The sequence below is a fragment of the Brassica napus genome, chromosome A4 (genome assembly GCF_020379485.1).
Source record: "Brassica napus cultivar Da-Ae chromosome A4, Da-Ae, whole genome shotgun sequence".
Classification (NCBI taxonomy): Eukaryota; Viridiplantae; Streptophyta; class Magnoliopsida; order Brassicales; family Brassicaceae; genus Brassica; species Brassica napus.
This window is the reverse complement of record NC_063437.1, coordinates 12482916-12501800: the sequence shown is the minus strand read 5'-3', so window position 1 is coordinate 12501800 and position 18885 is coordinate 12482916. Positions and strand designations below refer to the sequence as shown.

At 36.9% G+C, this 18885-nt stretch overlaps 2 protein-coding genes and 1 pseudogene across 2 annotated transcripts; 2 read left to right on the top strand and 1 right to left on the bottom strand.

Annotated features, from left to right (window-relative positions):
• Window positions 1–379: 379 nt before the first annotated feature.
• LOC106448488 lies at window positions 380–2117 on the bottom strand (annotated as a pseudogene).
• A 781-nt stretch (window positions 2118–2898) lies between these two features.
• LOC106446432 (protein KINKY POLLEN) lies at window positions 2899–14472 on the top strand. Its single transcript, XM_048777620.1, has 23 exons — window positions 2899–3324; window positions 3653–3752; window positions 3851–4129; window positions 4354–4604; window positions 4792–5008; window positions 5111–5281; window positions 5393–5470; window positions 5555–5806; window positions 5885–7948; window positions 8391–10122; window positions 10202–10293; window positions 10609–10974; window positions 11283–11401; window positions 11479–11731; window positions 11804–12028; window positions 12121–12260; window positions 12520–12592; window positions 12674–12775; window positions 12872–12973; window positions 13061–13351; window positions 13440–13607; window positions 13690–14041; window positions 14136–14472. Exons 1-23 carry the CDS (start codon window positions 3263–3265, stop codon window positions 14258–14260), a joined length of 7614 nt encoding a protein of 2537 aa, XP_048633577.1. The 5' UTR covers window positions 2899–3262; the 3' UTR covers window positions 14261–14472.
• Window positions 14473–15103: 631 nt separating this feature from the next.
• On the top strand, window positions 15104–15793 carry LOC106429385 (extensin). Its single transcript, XM_013870136.3, has one exon. The coding sequence runs from the start codon at window positions 15193–15195 to the stop codon at window positions 15577–15579; it is 387 nt and encodes a 128-aa protein (XP_013725590.2). The 5' UTR covers window positions 15104–15192; the 3' UTR covers window positions 15580–15793.
• Window positions 15794–18885: the final 3092 nt, after the last annotated feature.

The window sequence follows — 18885 nt, the reverse complement described above, 5'->3', positions numbered from 1 at the left end:
TTTTTGGTTACGTAAAATTGGATTATCCATCATGTCATACAATCCACGCCATAAGGAAGGATGCATACATGAGTGCTAAACAACACCGAGATTGAAACACTTCAATATTTCTAAATCATTTACATTTAAAAAAAAAAAAGAACAGTATGGGCCGCACGGGACTGTTCTCTTTTGGGTTTTGATTGGTCAAAGTGTCAGAGTGACCATCCCAGCCACTGAGTAACAATGCCCCTAACCTTTTAGCTATTTTAGGCCTCGACAGACCCTACTCTGTACTCACTGACACTTCTTTCCACGAATCATACAACAGTGACAGTTACTAAAAACCAAAAATCATAATGGGCCTATTTCAAAGCCCATTTCGTTATGGAAGGTACGGAAAGAGTCTAGTCGATGCCTTATATTCAGTCAGTGTTGGCTAAAGAGTCGCCTACAACATTTACAATGCCGAGGTTAAAAGTAATGTATGTGCAAGGCCAAAGGCAAAGAAGAAACTCTAGCAAAAGATTTTTAAAAATTAATATTTACCGATTGGTTTTGGTTTGAGATGGCTTTCAAGCCAAGTTGTCTGATTAAGATTCATGTTGAGAAATGACATTTAAACATATATCACATGACAAAGATGACAAGACCAAAGAAGAAACTCTGACAAAAGGTAAGGATACATATCAAGGTTTTGGTTTGAGATGGCCAAGTTTTCTTCTTCAGGTATGTCCTTGTGCAGTCCATTTCGCATCCAAGAAATCACTCACTAGGAGCTTGACATTGCAACTCGGCCACAACTTGTTGTAGAGTTCGAACATATCTATGATCAGTTCAGCCACTTGATAGTTTCTGAGCTGTGTAGGATCATTCTCTTCAATAAATACGTCTACCCTATTCAAACACGGAAAATACTCCAAGAAATGCTTAATCACGTTCATCTCTTTCATTGTTCCACGAAACCCTTGAATCTCCAACCTCTTCACTGGACAAGACCTGAGTGAACGACCTCTGTCTTCCCGGGAAATGCAGGTACAAGCATCCCCACATTCATCTGTTACATAGTGTAATAAACCCTGAAAGCAAGCAGACACAATGTTTAATTTAAGTAAAAAAACAAATGTAGTTTCCATTGTTAACAATTCTACCTTAATGATTATAGTTTCCAAATGTGGACAGTTACTTAGAAGAGCTGGCATTGCTTGCCATCCTCGACCCTCGTCACAAGAACTTGAGGTTGTTGAACACTGGCATTGAATCACAACACTGAGAAAGCTCCTGAAACACACAAACTATACATTATGCAACTACTGTTTCACAAGTACTATACACAATAGAAAGAATAAAAAACTGACCTCAAGAGTATCAGAGGTTAAGGTAAGTCTCTGAACATTTCGTATGCCATTCATGAGCTTCACCACATTGCCAAATTGGAGAACCTCATCATCGCCCTCTAACAAATCATTATTTGGCTCTCTTACTCGCTTCATCTACATATTGGTAAAGAAGAGCCCATGTCTCTGAAGTACCAATCAACACAGCTTTCGCTTCTCAGCGATAGCTTAACTAGTGTGCTACTAACAAACATCTCTTGAGGCAGAGGATAAAGATAATAATCGAGATCCTTGGCAAAATCAGTGTAAAGACTGAGGTCTGAGACACCACGCTCCAACACGTTACATATCCAACGGTTCATAATATCTACATGGACACGGCCAGAGATACACTTTAGGGCGAAGTTGTTGATAGGAGAGTCACCCTGCATAGCCAAGACCCTGTCCACAAAATCAATAAAGCTCTGACGAATCTCTTTCCTTTCACCTTTACCATCTTGAGGATGAAGAAAGACAGAGTCATCAATGTCAAGATTAGGGACACCTCTTTGAGAGAACCGAAGTCAAAGCAGCGTTCTTTGTCGGAAGGAAAGACAAGACGTGACAAAGAAGCTCGTCTGGTAGATTGCTGATACGATCCATCAAACAAAACAGTCCCTGCTTCAAACATCCAAAATTTTAAACAACTTTGTCCGTAAAAAAGACATAAAACTATGAAAAGGAAACCCCTAAAATAGAATAGAATCAGTAGACGCAAAAGAGATGTGGAGAAAGCTTGAGCAATTACCTTGTTACAAACGCCAAACCCAACAACTAAAGTCTGAGGGTTTACAACTGAAAGCGACGATAGAATCTATTGTGAATGTCTGTTTTATGTTAACCGGTTCTTTTTGTAAATCACCGGTTTACTTGGTAAACTAGGATTGCTAAACTTTGGGTAATAATCATAAAATAAGCCCCAGGTAGAGATGCCTAGTGGCCCAGTAAGATATATCATTAATCATTTTTAAGTCACATTTACAATGGGAAATTGTTTATTGGATTTCTCAAGTCCAAATGAATTTAATTATTTTCCCGAAGATCACTTATCAATGAACTACTAGTGGTTAATTAATGCAAATCGTAAAGGTGAAGCCAACCAACCAAATATCTTTCTTTTCCACAAACGTAAGTCAGCCACTCTCTTTATTACTACTACAAAACAAAGAAATTAAACTAAACTTCATTTACAAATTATATTTTGTTATTTAAGGGCTATAACATCAGTAAATTAATATTCTATAAACTAATTTTATGATAAATTAATAAAAAATAAGAAAACTTTTTTGATAAATTCATATCTCCGTAGATTAACAGAATATTATAAAATCTTATTGCGATTTCAAAATATAATTTACTTATAGACTATTTCCCGCCCGGGGGGACGACGTTTAGAAAGTCGAGGAAAATTGAAAAAGTCAAGAGTCAACTCTGGGGACACTCCGACATCCTCGGTGACACGTCCCACGTGTGAGTTTTGTAAGAAAGATCTAAAGAGAAGGAGTAAGACGTGCAGTGTCGTTGGATGGTTTTGTATTATTATTTTTGTGATTTTTGTTAACCTCAAATTTACGTTTTTGTTTTTTTGTTTCTCGTCCTCTCTTTCTTTCTATTGGAGATTCATCTTTCTCAGGGTGATGATGATCTCTGCTTTTGGATAGATTTTATAACAAGAAATCAGAATTTAATAGCAGCATTTATGTATGATCCTGTAACAGTCGAGAGAGAATTTCAATCGACAGCTTTCAATGTTTTTATAGGAGGAATTTTTTTGAGATTAATATCAGATCTGTCGTTCTGACTTTGGAGAATTTGTGGTTGAGAATTCTGATCGATTTGTGGTCTTTAATGGTTAAACTTATAATATTTTAGGACCAAAGACGAAGCTGAAAAAAGAAACAAAAATCATGATGCTTACTTTGGTGACCATGATCGTTGTGATCGTCGCCCTCGTTTGGGCTTTCTTCAAGTATGTTTGCTCTTCTTTCTCTATGTTTTGATGTTGAAATCGTTTCCATGATGTCTTGCCACTTTCTGATTTGAGTTTAGTTGAAGTTTTTTTTTGGTTAATTAATCTCAACCTGTGTTAGGGCAATTGATTGAGTAGTTTAATCTAGTTGCTCAACAACTTATATAATCTATTTGCTTGTTTACTTTAGTTAGAATTTGGTAGAATGATATGTTGTAGAATAATCAGCTATTGAATCTTGTTATATTATTCGTTGGTTTCTCCTATCATTTTAGTTGAGTTTTTTTTTTTTTAATCTTTTGGAACCTCATCAAACTTCCTCTACTAGGTCACTCCCTTGGATACTGCGGAATTTCGCTGGAATAAATCTCGATTTTCAGTTTGATGGATGGAACTGCTTGAAAAATGTTGTATTGCATTTCAAAAAGGTTTGTATTAATGTTCTCCATTTTGTAACTCAAAAGTGAAGATCAATTCATCTTTATTTTGTAACAAGAATGTTTGTTTCTTGTTGATTAATTTACAGGGTTCTATTGAGTCTATATCCGTCGGAGAATTTAAAGCTAATCTAAGTCAATCTCTAGTTGAACTTTGTGCGACGGCTTTTATCCAAGATCCTAAAGTCATATTCTCTATATGTGACCTCAAAATCGTCACTAGACCACCCTCCAGCTCGAGTAAACGCCCTCGTAAATCCAAAACTCGCAAGTCTGGCTCTGGTGGTGGTGGTGGCAAAGGGAAGTTGATGCTACTCGCTAATATCGGTAGATTCTTTTCGGTTTCTATGACAAATATTACTGTGCAGGTAAACTGCTTCATGCTCTATATAATTCCATTTCATTCTATCTTGTTGAAATAGTAGTAATGAAAGCATCATGAATGATAGTTACACTACCAGCTCAAACTGTTTGGTTACAAAAAAAAAAGGCTTTTATAGTTAAAAAGATTCACTAGCAATGATCTTAGCTATTAGAATATATACTAGTTAACTTTTTTGCTCTGCTTATATTTAATGTTAAATCATTGCAGACACCTAAAGCAAGAGCAGAGATCAAGGAGCTTGAGCTTGATTTATCCAAGGACAGAGGATCAGCAAGCTTTTTCATCAAATTGTACCTCTTGCCGATATCTGTACAGATTGGTGAACCACTAGTTATTCCTACACATTCACCTGACATGAACAGTGACATTCTCCTTGCTAAGCAAGCACCAGAGGGATCTTCTTCGCCTTCCATTCATTGTGAAAAGGTTTCCTTCTCCTGCGAATTTGGTCATAATAGGTACTCTTTTTCCTTTTTTTCTTTACTTCCTAGCTAGTTCCTACATTATAGCTTTTTTTTTTGTTATTACACCCGAGCTTGTATGGCTACAGATTCATTATCTTCTATTGCCCTATAGTGAACTCCATGTATATATGTATATTTTGATATTCATGGTTTTGCCATTTTGTTGATCTTCTTGGAGCAGACACTCAAGTTCAAGTATAAAGAACGTCGAAGTAGATATATCTGATACTATTTTAAACCTCAATGAGATGATGTTGGCGAAAAAGAAATCCCCAACAAGTGCTACTTCCACTGGTGAATCGATTGGATCAAGTTCTAGTCACACAGCTTCAGAAAAACCTCCAAAGCAACCAGTGAATGTTTTGGTTGCAAAGCATGCTCCAAAACTCCCTGAGAAAGTGAGTAATTTTTCTTTTAAGTTTGAGAAAGGTATTAGTGCATTATAGTCAGTATTCATTTAGCTAAATTGCTTACCCATGCCTTTGAAATTATGTGGTTAGGTGTCATTTGGTTTGTCAAAGCTTGATATCAGATTTGTGCATCAAGAACATGATTTTTCTATGGCGAATAGCATAACAGGGCTTCATTTGAAAAGTTCCAAATCTCAATCCAGTGAAAAGGGCAAGGAAGAACCATGTCTTGATGTTGTCATCGAACTCCAGAAGATGCATGTACGCAAAAATGAGAAGTTTTCTTATTACCAAACCACTGGAATGTTTTTTTTTTTTTTTTCATATGTACCATCTTCTAATGCTGCCTTTTGAATTTCATATTCATTTCAGCTTATTAGAGAATCTGAAGTTTCTGTCTTGGAGATGTCAAAACTTGAAGTTTCCTCCAAGGTGTATTGTCCAGTGCAAGTGAGTCCTCTGAATTACATGCAGTGCTTGTATCTACTTTGCACATGTTGCATCTGTATTTACCTTATCTTGGTGTACTCTTAGGAATCTTCCCCTGTTAGAGCTGAGGTTGAAGTAAAGCTGGGAGGTATAATGTGCAACGTTATAATGGCGAGATTCGAGCCGTTGTTGCGTTTGCACTTCTCTAAGAAGAAAAAGATTGTTCTCAAAGAGGAAAAACCTACCATTCCAAAACCAGAATCTAGTGGTTTTAAGCCTGTTGTGTGGAAGTGTGCCACTTCTATCCCTGATGTGAAGATTGTGCTGTACAATCTAGAAAGCTCTCCTATCTACCAAGTAAGTATTAGCATTAACAAGAATCTCTCAATTTTAAAAACTGATTTTTTTTTTTTAATTGCATGTGTGTTCTTGCAGCTCTCCTCAGATTCATTACTGGTCACTGCAAATAATATGTCAAGTAAGGGAACATGTGCGCAACTGGAGCTTAGTGAACTGAGTTTAGGCATGGTGGATGAACAAGGAGGGTGTCTGAACGAAAGCCTCTTTGGTTTGGAGTCATCTTCAGGTTCATTAATCAATATAAGAAAAGTCAAACTAGAAAGCGGCAAGAAAGAGGAGGCTGGCGGTTCTTTAGGTAAACAGACAATGGTGGCCAACGTGTCCGAAATCTCTCTCTTGTTTTCTTACAAGAGCTTCGAAACGCTTGTGGTAAACGCAATGTCGATACAAGGTTTCGTCAAACGTTTAACCAGTGCTAGCAACAAGAACACGCAACCACACAAGCCGAAGAAGCCATCATCAGGAAAGGGGACTCAGCTCTTGAAACTCAACGTTGAACGTTTCTCTCTAAACTTCTCTGGAGACTCAAGCCTGGACAGTACAGTCATTGAAGATCCTAAACGTGTCAACTACGGTTCACAAGGTGGTAGAGTTGTAATAAGCGTTTCAGCTGATGGAACGCCAAGAACCGCTACCGTTAGCTCTACTTTGTCCAAGGAACATGAGAAGCTAAAGTACTTGATATCATTTGAGTTACTCAAGTTCGGTTTCACACTAAACAAAGAGATTCAGTCTACACAAGTCGAACTCGAGAACGCAAAGTCAGTCTACCAGGAGTTTTTAGACGAGCCTCATCCAGTTTCAAGAGTAACACTTTGCGACATCCAAAACGCAAAGTTTGTACGTCGTATTGGCGGTGTTAAAGAAGTTGCAATATGCTCTCTCTTCAGCGCTGCTAGTATTGTGGTTAGATGGGAGCCTGATTTGCACATATCAATGGTTGAGCTTGGTCTGCGTTTAAAGTCACTTGTCTCAACTCAGAAACTTAAGCAGCAAGGCAACAAAAGCCCTGAAGAGCAGCCACCAACTACTACTTCTACTACAAGTTCTGTTGATAAGCCAAAGAAGAAGGAAGCTATATTCGCTGTTGACATAGAGATGTTAAAGATATCTGCTGAGGCAGGTGATGGTGTTGAAGCTGAGGTGCAGATCCAGTCCATCTTCTCGGAGAATGTGCGTATCGGTGTGCTCTTGGAAGGGTTCATGCTTGGTTTCTGTGGGTGCAGGATATTCAAAAGCAGTAGGGTTCAGATCTCACGCATACCTTCAAATGCTTCGGGAGCTCCATGGGATTGGGTGGTTCAAGGACTTGATATGCGTATATGTATGCCCTTCAGGCTACAGCTTCGCGCTATAGATGATGCGGTTGAAGAAATGATTAGGGCTTTGAAGCTTGTGACCAACGCTACAAACAAACTCATCTTTCCTGTTAAAAAGGAAAGCTCCACCACATCAAGTAAGAAACCTGGTTCGAAGAAGTTTGGTCGTGTAAGATTCGGGATCAGGAAGTTAGGATTTGATATTGAGGAAGAGCCGCTTCAAGGCTGGCTTGATGAGCATTATCATCTCTTGAGGAAAGAGGCTTGTGAGTTAGCCGTGCGGTCCAAGTTTCTTGATGAGTTGATTTCTAGTGGATCCTCTCAAGTTTCTAAAGCAGAAGGAGAAGAGTCATCAGATGGTGGTGGTGAGAAGAAGAAGATTTCTTTCGAGGGAGACGAAGTAGACGTGGAAGATCCAGTGGCTATGAGTGCGTTGAAGGAAAAGCTGTATAAGCAGTCGTTTGAATCTTATTACAGGTCTTGTCAGAGCCTGAAACCTGCAGAGGGTTCAGGTGCTTGTAAAGAAGGGTTTCAGGCTGGTTTTAAGATGAGTACTTCTAGGAGATCTCTTCTTAGTGTTTCTGTTACTGATTTGGATCTAAGTTTAACTGCTATCAGTGGTGGTGATGATGGGATGATTGAAATGGTTAGGAGTCTTGACCCTATATCTCAAGAAAAGGACATACCGTTTTCAAGGTTTTATGGAAGCAATCTTGTGTTGAAAACTGGAACTCTTGTTGTTCAGATAAGAGATTATACATTTCCACTTCTCTCAACAGCTTTGGGTAAATGTGAAGGCCGTCTTGTGTTGGCTCAGCAGGTAACTCTTCTCTCTTTTAAGTCTTTTTGTCAACTGTCTATATGTTTAAACTAAGCTTTGGTCTATAGCGAGGTTATTTCGAAAAATAGTTACTCCCTCCTTTCCATGATGATAGATTTTTTAGACTTCTCGCACTTTAAAAAATGATTATACAACCATAAATATCTTGATTTATGTGTAAAAATAATTTTTATAATTTTAGAACAATAATTTTGATCAAATATTATTTTTATCTTATTAAATACGCGTTTTGAAAAAAGAAAAAAAAAATTAAAGATATATCTTTATGGAACGGAGGGAGTATATCATACCATGTTTGGTTTAAATGGGAAAATAAAATACTATGCCTCTGGTCTTAACCTCCTTTCCTTCTCTCTTTAAGACTTTGTGCTTCCTTTTAGGTTCTTTACTCTTTACTCATAACTTTTTTTCTTTACATTAGGCAACAGCTTTTCAGCCTCAAGTACTCCATGAGGTGTTCATAGGAAGATGGAGAAAGGTGCTGATGCTTCGTTCAGCTGGTGGAACAACACCTGGAATGAAAACATACTTGGACTTACCTCTACATTTTGAGAAAGGAGAGGTCTCTTTTGGAGTTGGATATGAACCAGTGCTTACTGATCTAAGCTATGCCTTCACCGTTGCTCTCCGCAGAGCTAACCTAAGTCTCAAGGGCCCTGGCCTTATTCTTCCTCCCAAAAAGGAGAAGAGCTTACCATGGTGGGATGAAATGAGAAACTACGTCCATGGAAACACAACCTTGTCGTTTTCCAAGACAAAGTGGACTATTCTCGCTAGTCCCGACCCTTATGAGAAACATGACAAGCTTGAGATGACCTCTGCGGCCGTGGAGATCCAGCAATCGGACGGCCGTGTGCACTTCTCTGCTGATGAAATGAAAATTTACATGACCAGTTTCGAAAGTTTAGCTAAACGTTACCCTAACGCACCGCCTTGTCCAGCAAGCTACCCTTTCCTTGAGGCTCCACGGTTCAGTCTTGAAGTCAGGATGGACTGGGAATGCGAGTCTGGAAGTCCAATGAATCATTATCTCTATGCTCTACCTGTTGAAGGCAAGGCTCGTGAGTTTATCTATGATCCTTTTAGGTCTACTTCTCTTTCCCTACGCTTTGACTTCACCTTAAGACCTGAGAGACACAACCCTTCCGAGTTGAAGCCTAAGAAAGGGTCTATTCCACCACCTACTTTAAACATTGCTGCTCATGATATGGCATGGTTGATCAGATTCTGGAACATGAACTATCTTCCTCCTCTCAAGATCCGCACTTTCTCTAGATGGCCACGTTTTGGTGTTCCAAGAATCCCAAGATCAGGGAACTTGTCTATGGATAGAGTGATGACAGAGTTTATGCTCCGTGCAGATGTTTCACCTATCTGTATAAACCATAAGACGCTTGATCCTGAGAACCCTGCGAGAGGCTTGACGTTTAGCATGTCCAAGCTTAAATTTGAAATGTGCTTGAGCCGTGGCAACCAAGTTTTCACTTTTGATTGCGTGCGTCAGACTCTTGACCCTGTTTACCAAGGAGTAGACCTACATGTACCTAAAGCCTTTATTAAAAAGGATCATGAGGCAGTTAAGATGACAAGGACAAGCTCACAGTCTGGATCAACTGGTAAAGCTAGTGATGGCCCTGAGAAGCATCCTGATGAAGGGTTTCTATTTTCGTCAGACTACTTTACTATAAGGAGGCAAGCTCCTAAGGCTGACCCGGAGAGAATGATGGTGTGGAAAGAGGAAGGGAAGATATACCGTGAGAAGGTTGATGCTAAACCTACAAATGAGAAAGATAGTGAGAGTGATCAGGAGAACTCACATTCTGATCCTAGCGATGATGATGGGTTTAATGTGGTGATAGCAGACAACTGTCAGCGTATCTTTGTTTATGGTCTGAAACTGTTGTGGAACATAGAGAACAGAGATGCTGTTTTGGCTTTTGTTGGTGGGATGTCCAAAGCATTTCAACCTCCTAAGCCTTCTCCATCACGTCAGTATGCTCAGAGAAAGTTACTTGAGGGTAACCAGAAGAGTTCTGAATCAGAAGCTCCTCAAGATGAGAATCCCACTTCCCAAGCGAAGGAGCCTGTGGAAGTTGTTTCATCACCTTCAAAAGAACCAATCAAAACAGAAAACTTTGCATCTTTCCCACTTGGTAAAGTCTCAGTGACTCCTCTCAATATGTTTTGCAAGCAAATGTTATGCTTAATTATTGATTATTTGTCTTGGTGCAGAAGCCACAAATGGTTCAGAGGAAGAAGGAACTCGGCACTTTATGGTGAATGTTATTGAGCCACAGTTCAATCTCCATTCTGAAGACGTTAATGTAAGTATATAGAGTTCAAACTTTAGTCTTAATAACATTACTTCCGCTATATGCCTTAAAAAATACATGTCAAACTTGTACATGCGTTATATTGTAAAGTATTATACAATGTTGAAGAGATCGCTAGGCGGTATTGGTGCTGTATAGGAGATTAGTGCCTATGCGCCGCCTAAACAGATTTGAAAATAAAAACGTTGAAGAAAAATCGTTTTGCTTATGACTGATTTGCCGCCAAAACCGATTTTTAACATTGATATTATCTAGTAAAGTATTACCACAACTAAGATGATTGTGCATGTTAACTACACTTATCAGGGTAGGTTTTTGCTGGCTGCTGCTAGTGGCCGTGTTCTGGCACGATCATTTCATTCGGTTGTTCATGTTGGGTATGACATGATTGAGAAAGCAGTTCAAAATGAGAATGAACCTGATAAAACTCCCGAAAATGATGGCACTGACATGACTTGGACACGTCATGAAGTGTCCATGATGTTGGAGCATGTACAAGCTCATGTGGCACCTACAGATGTTGATCCAGGAGCTGGAGTTCAGTGGCTACCAAAGATTAGAAAAAGCTCTCCAAAGGCAAAGCGTACTGGCGCATTGCTTGAAAGGGTTTTCATGCCGTGTGACATGTACTTTCAATACACTAGACACAAAGGTGTTAGTCCCGACCTAAAGGTAAAACATCTACAGTATAACTCCCTATGTTTCATAAAAAGTGTGTTTTAGAGTTTATTTTTTGTTCATTGTTTTATATTTTCAATGCAGAAGTTCAAATAAAATACAGTTTTAACTTTATTGTTTTAATGTATTAATTAGGAAAAAAATATTTAATGTATGAATAGAAGGTACAACATAGTTTTTAAATGATTTTTTTAATATGCGTGAAAAATTTCTTAAAATTTTATGAAATAGAGCAAAATATTTTATTTCTTTAGTATCATTGTTTGAATAAGATACTTATATATTACCGTTATATGCTACAGGTTAAGCCACTTAAAGAGCTTACTTTCAACTCACGTAACATTACAGCGTCGATGACATCACGTCAGTTTCAAGTTATGTTGGATGTTTTGTCCAATCTTTTGTTTGCAAGGTTACCAAAGTAAGTGTAGATTAACATCTCTTTTTGTGGTTGTAATGTATCCCCTTCTGACTCTATCTTATTACTATTACATTCAGGCCTCAGAATGATAGTTTGAAACTTTCTGGTGAAGAAGAAGATGAAGGTGAAGAGGAAATCGATGAGGTGGTTCCTGATGGAGTGGAGGAAGTAGAACTTGCGAAAGTCGAACTTGAACATAAAGAGAGGGATAAGATGTTGCTTCTTGATGATATAAGGAAGTTGACACAGAAGGAAAGTAACTCAAGAAACAAAAGTCTTGAAAAGGAAAGTGACGCTTTGTGGATGATCACTTGTGGGAGGCCAATACTGGTGAGGAAAATAGTTCTGTAAAAGTTAATATATATTTAATTTTAAGCATTGAACTAAGCATACCATATGTAGGTTGAGGAACTGAGAAAAGGGTATTTAGATGTGAGACAATCAAGGAAGGCGGCGTATACAGCACTGAGGGTAGCAGTGAAGAATGCTGCAGAGATAAGGTTGCTGGAGAAGGATAAGAACAAAAGACCATCCTCTGCTATGCGCATTTCCTTGCAGATAAGCAAAGTTGTTTGGTCTATGGTTTTAGATGGCAAAACGTTCTCTGAGGTTGAGATTCACAATATGGTAAGTCCATGATGTTCTACTTAGACTATCAAGTCTGTTTTTCTTTCTATTTTTGGAAAGAAAGTCTCAAAAATGTTTCACATTGCTTGCAGATTTATGATTTTAACCGGGACTTGAGAGATATAGGGATTGCACAGTTCACAACAAGATACTTTGTGCTGAGGAACTGTTTGCCTAATGCCAAGTGTGATACTGTTCTTTCTGCATGGAACCCTCCTCCAGAATGGGGCGAGTGAGTTCCTTCCTTTTATTTTACGCATTTTTAGGACTTATAATAATCATAAAACCAGAGGTCATTAGCTCAACTGGAAAATACCTTTGACCATTGTGTCAGAGGTCCCCGGTTCGAGTTACCGTTTGTTCAAAACTAATATTACATAAGTTTAGTGTTTGGAGGGATTACAGGCTTCATCCCCGAACCTCCTAGTATTTAAAAAATAATTTGTTATGCTTGTAACTAAGAGATTCTCTTGCCACACTACTATATGCAGTAAAGTGATGCTACAGGTAGATGCAAGACAAGGAATCCCAAAAGACGGACAAGCTCCTTATGAACTTTTCAAGGCAAGTCCTTCTCTATCTTACAAGAGCCAAGAAGCTTAAGCTTATTGCAAAGACTGAAGTTATCTTGTGTTTGGTTGATAGGTCGAAATCTATCCTCTTAAAATCCATTTGACGGAAGCAATGTACACAATGATGTGGGAGTATATCTTCCCAGGAGAGGAGCAACATTCCCATAGAAGAGAGGTTTTATTTATGTTTTCTCATCTATTTTAGTAGCTAATGGGATGCTCTAAAGTTATGTTATGACTCACTCACGCTTTTGTTTTTGTATGCTCCTAGGAAGTCTGGAAGGTGTCAACAACAGCGGGTTCTAGGCGAGTCAGGAAAGGCTCGTTTGCTCAAGAAGCAGCAGCGTTGCTCTCTACATCTGATCTAGGCCAGGTGATGCTTTTCTCCTTCCTTTCTTTACTTACATTATTAGTATCATTTCTTTAAATATTAATGTGTATTTTCTTGAAATGTTTTCAGGGTTCAAAGAATCAAAAGTCAAGATCGATCCGTAGCTCAGGGGCAGAGCTGAGAAGAACATCCTCTTTTGACAGAACATGGGAGGAAACTGTGGCGGAATCTGTAGCTAATGAGCTTGTTCTACAGTCCATGGAGCATCAGGGTGAGTCATCAAAAAGCAAGCTCAAGGATTCAAAAACTGCCAAGGCTGGCCGTTCGGTTCATGAAGAGAAGAAGACGGAGAAGTCACTGGAAGACAAGAAGTCGAGGCCACAGAAGATAATGCAGTTCCAAACCATCAAGATAAGCCAGGTATTGTCACTTGGTTTAACTCATCTAAGCAAGCAAAAGCTCATAGGGTACTAATAAACTTATACATAATATTTTGGTTTTGAACTAGGTGGAGTTGTTGATCACTTATGAGGGTTCAAGATTTGTTGTGAATGATATGAAGCTGTTGATGGACACATTCCATCGGGAAGAGTTCAGTGGAACATGGAGGAGACTATTCTCTCGAGTTAAGAAGCATATCATATGGGGAGTCCTCAAGTCAGTAACCGGAATGCAAGTAAGACCATTTACACAACAGTCAGCAATCATAATGCATATGTCTTGATGTGTCACTGAGTCATTTTGATTGTGTTTTGTAGATGAAGAAGTTCAAAGACAAGACACATGTTCCAAAAGAAGAGAATACTTTGAAAGACAAGGACGAGTCAGGGAGGTTAGATCCAGATTCAGGAGGATTAGTGAAGCGTCCTGGCGACAATGCTGGTGATGGGTTTGTCACATCCATTAGAGGTATCTTCAATACACAAAGGCGAAAGGCTAAGAAGTTTGTGCTTAGAACAATGAGAGGAGAAGCAGAAGAAAGCTTCCCAGGGGAGTGGAGTGACAATGAAGCAGACTTCTCTCCTTTTGCAAGACAGTTGACTATTACTAAAGCTAAGAAACTCATCAGGCGTCACTCTAAGAAGTTCCAAAACCAAAACACTACTAAAGGTAATTTGGGTTTCTTATATATAATCAAATATCATTTTGTTATGAAGTTGCAAAACCAAATATAAGAGATAAAACTTTCTCTGTTGTGTTACAGGTTCTAAAAAGCTTCAGCTCTCGCCTACTTTGTCTCCTAAGGAAGAAGATCGATATGAAAGTGACTCTTCTAGTGGATCTTCTGCTTATGAAGAGTTCCTTGACCAAAATCAGATGTTAACATAGAATTCAAAATTTTGTTTATTTCCCACCAGAATTCAGATTTAAGTTTCCTTTTTCTTTAAATAAATTTGTAAAGAGTTGCAGATTATTTATCTCATCCATCACTATTACACTTAAAGATTTTGATTTCATCCACTATTCTAGTGTACTAGTGTTGATAAGGCTTGTTTATTACAGGTGAGACATGAAGAAGAAAAAAGGTTTTCTCTTGGTAATCTTGTATGTATTTTGTTCACATAAAGCATAGATTTTGCACAAATCATCCTACAAGGTTGTCAATTGCTGATGAGACTGAAGTTCATGAATCTTGATAAGGTGATGGGTCTGTATAGATCCAAAGACTGAAGACTAACTCTATAAAGGAAGACATGAGCCAGTCTTTGCCAGTTAACTTCTTTAGTTAACACATCTATAAATATATGTTTTCTAATAATGTTAACCAATGTGTGACTTCTTTAATATTTAATCTAATTACCTAAATTAATAACCAGTGTAGAACACATTACCATCTATGTGTGATCTCACACACTTCGTTTGCAGACGTATATAATTTTTCATATGAAAATATGTTTGATAATATTATATTGGAAAAATATAATATGATAAATAAAATCAAGCAGGATTTTCTATCAGATTTTAAAAACACTTTCAACCTAAGGTTGGTCAACAAAGATTAAGGGCTAATGTCATAGTGGCTTCTGGTTAAGAAGTCTTTCTTGTGGAACAAGTAAGTGTTAGTAAGTTGCACCAAAAATAATTTCTTCAAACCTCCCTCACCTACTTCTCATCAAACTTCAAACCCTAATTAACTCCTCTATAAATACGCACAAACTCCTTCATATCCACTCCATCTTCACTCACAATCAATCCCAAAAAACACGAACCCCATCCTCTCTCTCTCTCTCTAGTACAGCAAAAACCCAAAATCCCAAAAAATGGTCTCCTGGTTATCATCCCTTGTCATTGCAGTGACATTCACAAGCTTATTCACCGGTCTATCTGCTCGTCGCCATCTTCTCCAATCAACACCAGCGACTCAGCCACCGGTTACAACAACGTTGCCACCTCTTCCTAAACCCACAATGCCACCACCAATGCCTTCTTCGCTTCCTCAGCCAACTCTTCCTCAACCAACAACACTTCCACCATTACCGAGCACACAGATACCTTCATTGCCTAACCCAACACAACCCATTAATATCCCAAACTTCCCACAAATCAACATTCCTAATTTCCCATTTAACATTCCAAACAATTTCCCTTTTAATATTCCCACTAGCATTCCTACCATCCCTTTCTTCACTCCACCACCTTCCAAGTGAGAAGCTAAGCTCTTTAGCTTCTGCCACACAACACATTACCGTCTTTCTCTCACACACTTTGTTTGCAAATGTTTGTAATGTTTCTTATTCTTTTGCTGTTGTTTGATGCATGTTCTCCTTCTTGTTGTTGTTGTCTGTTTCTGGCATGATGTAGTTGCTTTATTGTAATATGTATACATCTTATTATTGTTCTACTGATTCTTGCTTTCTTCTTTTTCTTCTTCTTCTTGTGCTTGATCTCTACAACCAAAAAATAATGGACGAATTACCATCCATAAAGTACCCTGAAATGTTGACATAAACGTATATAAATATATGCTTCTAAAAATTGTGTGAAATAGTAACTTGTTAGCAAAGTACAAAGGGAAATGACAATGTAACCTTGACACATGTTAATCAATCGTTTAATAGCATCGTCTAATCTATCCATTTTCAAGGAAATAATCTCGTGTTTCATTTTATATGCATAGGCCCATAGATAAGCCCAATACAAATGATGATATATAGGCCCACCAGAGCATCTCGAGACTACTTTCTTATTAAAAAGTGGGAAAGTTGATTGAGTCAAGTCAACTCTCAGCCGCTCCTACATCCTCGGAGACACGTGTGAGTTTGTAATAAAGATTTAAATTAAAACGGCTTTTACTCGGCGGGAGAGGTGTACAAGTCATTAGCCAACTATTTAAGACTCTTTTTGGCCCAAATGTCCTCTTCGAGCCACTAACCATAATACTTCAACTCTGATTTATTTATTTACTCGCTAATTATATTTTATTTCAGTATACATGTGACTTGTATTGGATAACTGTGACAACTAGTTATAAATGATCAGAAATTTTAAAAAAATAGCATAGCTTTGAGTTTGTACAACTGATTTCTTAAGGGTCTCCACAAGGATTAGGACTTGTTAAGCAAAAATAAAACAAGGATTAGGACTTGGCAAGATGCATAATATATCGGTTTCAATCTGTTATCGTAATTTTACAAAACATAAACAATATGAAAAATGCAACGTCGTGACGTGTGGTCATGTTCAACAATATGCAAGTTTACAACAAACAGAAAACTATATTCAAGTTGCACCTTGCAACCATCTTCAACTCTATAGGTTAATTTGCAACTATCTTCCAGTTATTTTACATCACATGAGGTATTCTAGACCAGGACCCAATTAATCTTTGGGTAAAAAAGGAATATTTTATTCATTTTGGATTTTCTAATAAATATGAAATATGAAACATGAAACTAGTGTGGACTAGTTAAATAGAAAAAAAAGAGTTTTTTTTGCTTAAATAAAAATAAAAGAGTTATGAATAATATTTATCGACCTAGACATTAAACGATTATTTTTGGCTTACTGTATAACTGATTCGAACGTTAACCCACATATTAATAGATTAAAAAGATATATTGCTATCTATAAAGTTTATAAATAAATAAAATTTGAAGTATTTATTTTATAGAATATGATGGTTAACAATAATCATAAAGCTATGCAACATTCTACATCCAATTTTCATGAGATAGTATTAATGACTATCAATGGTGTAGTGAGTGAGAGGTAGGTAAGTCGGGTTTAGTTTGAAAACATTGGCATATAGTAAAATCTGATAATTTTGAATATTAATTTGCATGTGTTCTGTATATAAGATTAAATATTTTAGCCAAAAAAAGAAGACATGATTAAATAAAGAAACGTGGAATATATTTTCATGAGATGCATTAAGAGCCATTGATGGCCTAGTGAGAGGTAGGTAAGTCTCTGAGGCTGTAAGAAGATTCTTTGATTTTAAACAAATCTTTTTATCACGTTGGAATTGGATGGCTCTTAGATCTCTAACACTCAAACTTTACCGTATGGTTTCTGATACCATATTTGATATGTATTTAATTTGATTTTCTCAAAATTAATTGAACAATGCATGCTGCCGAAAAGTAAATAATTACTAGATATACTTCACATTTTATAATTTTTTTTTTTACTTTAGAAAACAGCTTTTATATTTAATGACAAAACAATACCTTAAAAACCTTCCAAAACCAAATTTAAACCATGGTATGTACTATGTAGCCCTGGGAAAATCATCGCATTCCATTGGTAGGTAACATGAATATAAATTTATGAAATGAATTTAAAACAGTTGGTGAGGAAAAGAATATGTTCTTGGAGAATAATCAAACATGGGCAGAAGAACTAAGGAGGCATCTCTGACAAAAAGGAAGCATCCCATGTGATGAAGTGAATGTGGGGTAATTCATTTGGGGGATAGTAGCCATTGAATTTTGTAACCAGTGAATGAATTAATGAATTACACTACCAACCCGGTACGATATAGTGAAAAGTGAAAACGATGCCAAAGCAAATAACTTTTTCTTTGTGTTGTCAAGATTGATTTAAAATAAAATATTTTTTCTTCAGATATATAGCTGTATTTTTTTTGTAACTAGAGATATATAGCTGCATCTGTGACTAAACAAGTGTAAAACATGTGTCATGCATTATACTAGAATGTTATTGGATTCAAGAATTTTAATGATATTAGTCAATTACTATTTAAATTTGTTAAAAAAGGTAATTTATTTTTACATGAAAACTGTAAGACGAATATTTTAAAATAAATATACTAGGAGTTAGTGGGAGTTGGAGTTGTATTGTTTAAGGAACTCTTAAATTTTATTGTTACTAGTTTATATATTCCATTTTTAAACTTAATTCTGATTAGTTCGTAAATTTTGACATCCTTTTAAAATCCATGATTATCAATTTGATGACTTTTAAATTTCATTTAAATTTTAATGTTAGTCCGAAAAAATTAATTTTTAATAATATTATATTTTTTACGAAATGATGTTTAATAATCTAAATCCTTATACACTAAAGTTTTAGTCGATCTTAGAAATACACAAAACTCTCTAAAAGATAACAAAAAAATATACAAATAACTCTACACAAATTTAACAAATCATAACTTTTTTCAACTAATTCTATCGAAATTCAAGTTTTCCCTCTAACTCCTCTTTTTGTGTGAACATAAGTTACCAATTTAGCGATTACCACCACTTTTTAACAAATGGACTTCACTAATCAAGTCCGTTGAATAATGAAAGTACGTATTAAATTGAGCTTCCATTTCTTTGTAAAAAAAAGAAAGAATATTTAAAAAATTGAATATATAGGAAAGTCTCAAGATACTACTACCAAATTAAAAAGGAAAACGTGTATTTTTTTTTTTTGATTTTACTATGCGCAAAATAGTAAACAAGTCTCCGCGCTTCCTTTTCTTCCCTTATTTAAACACTTGTCTC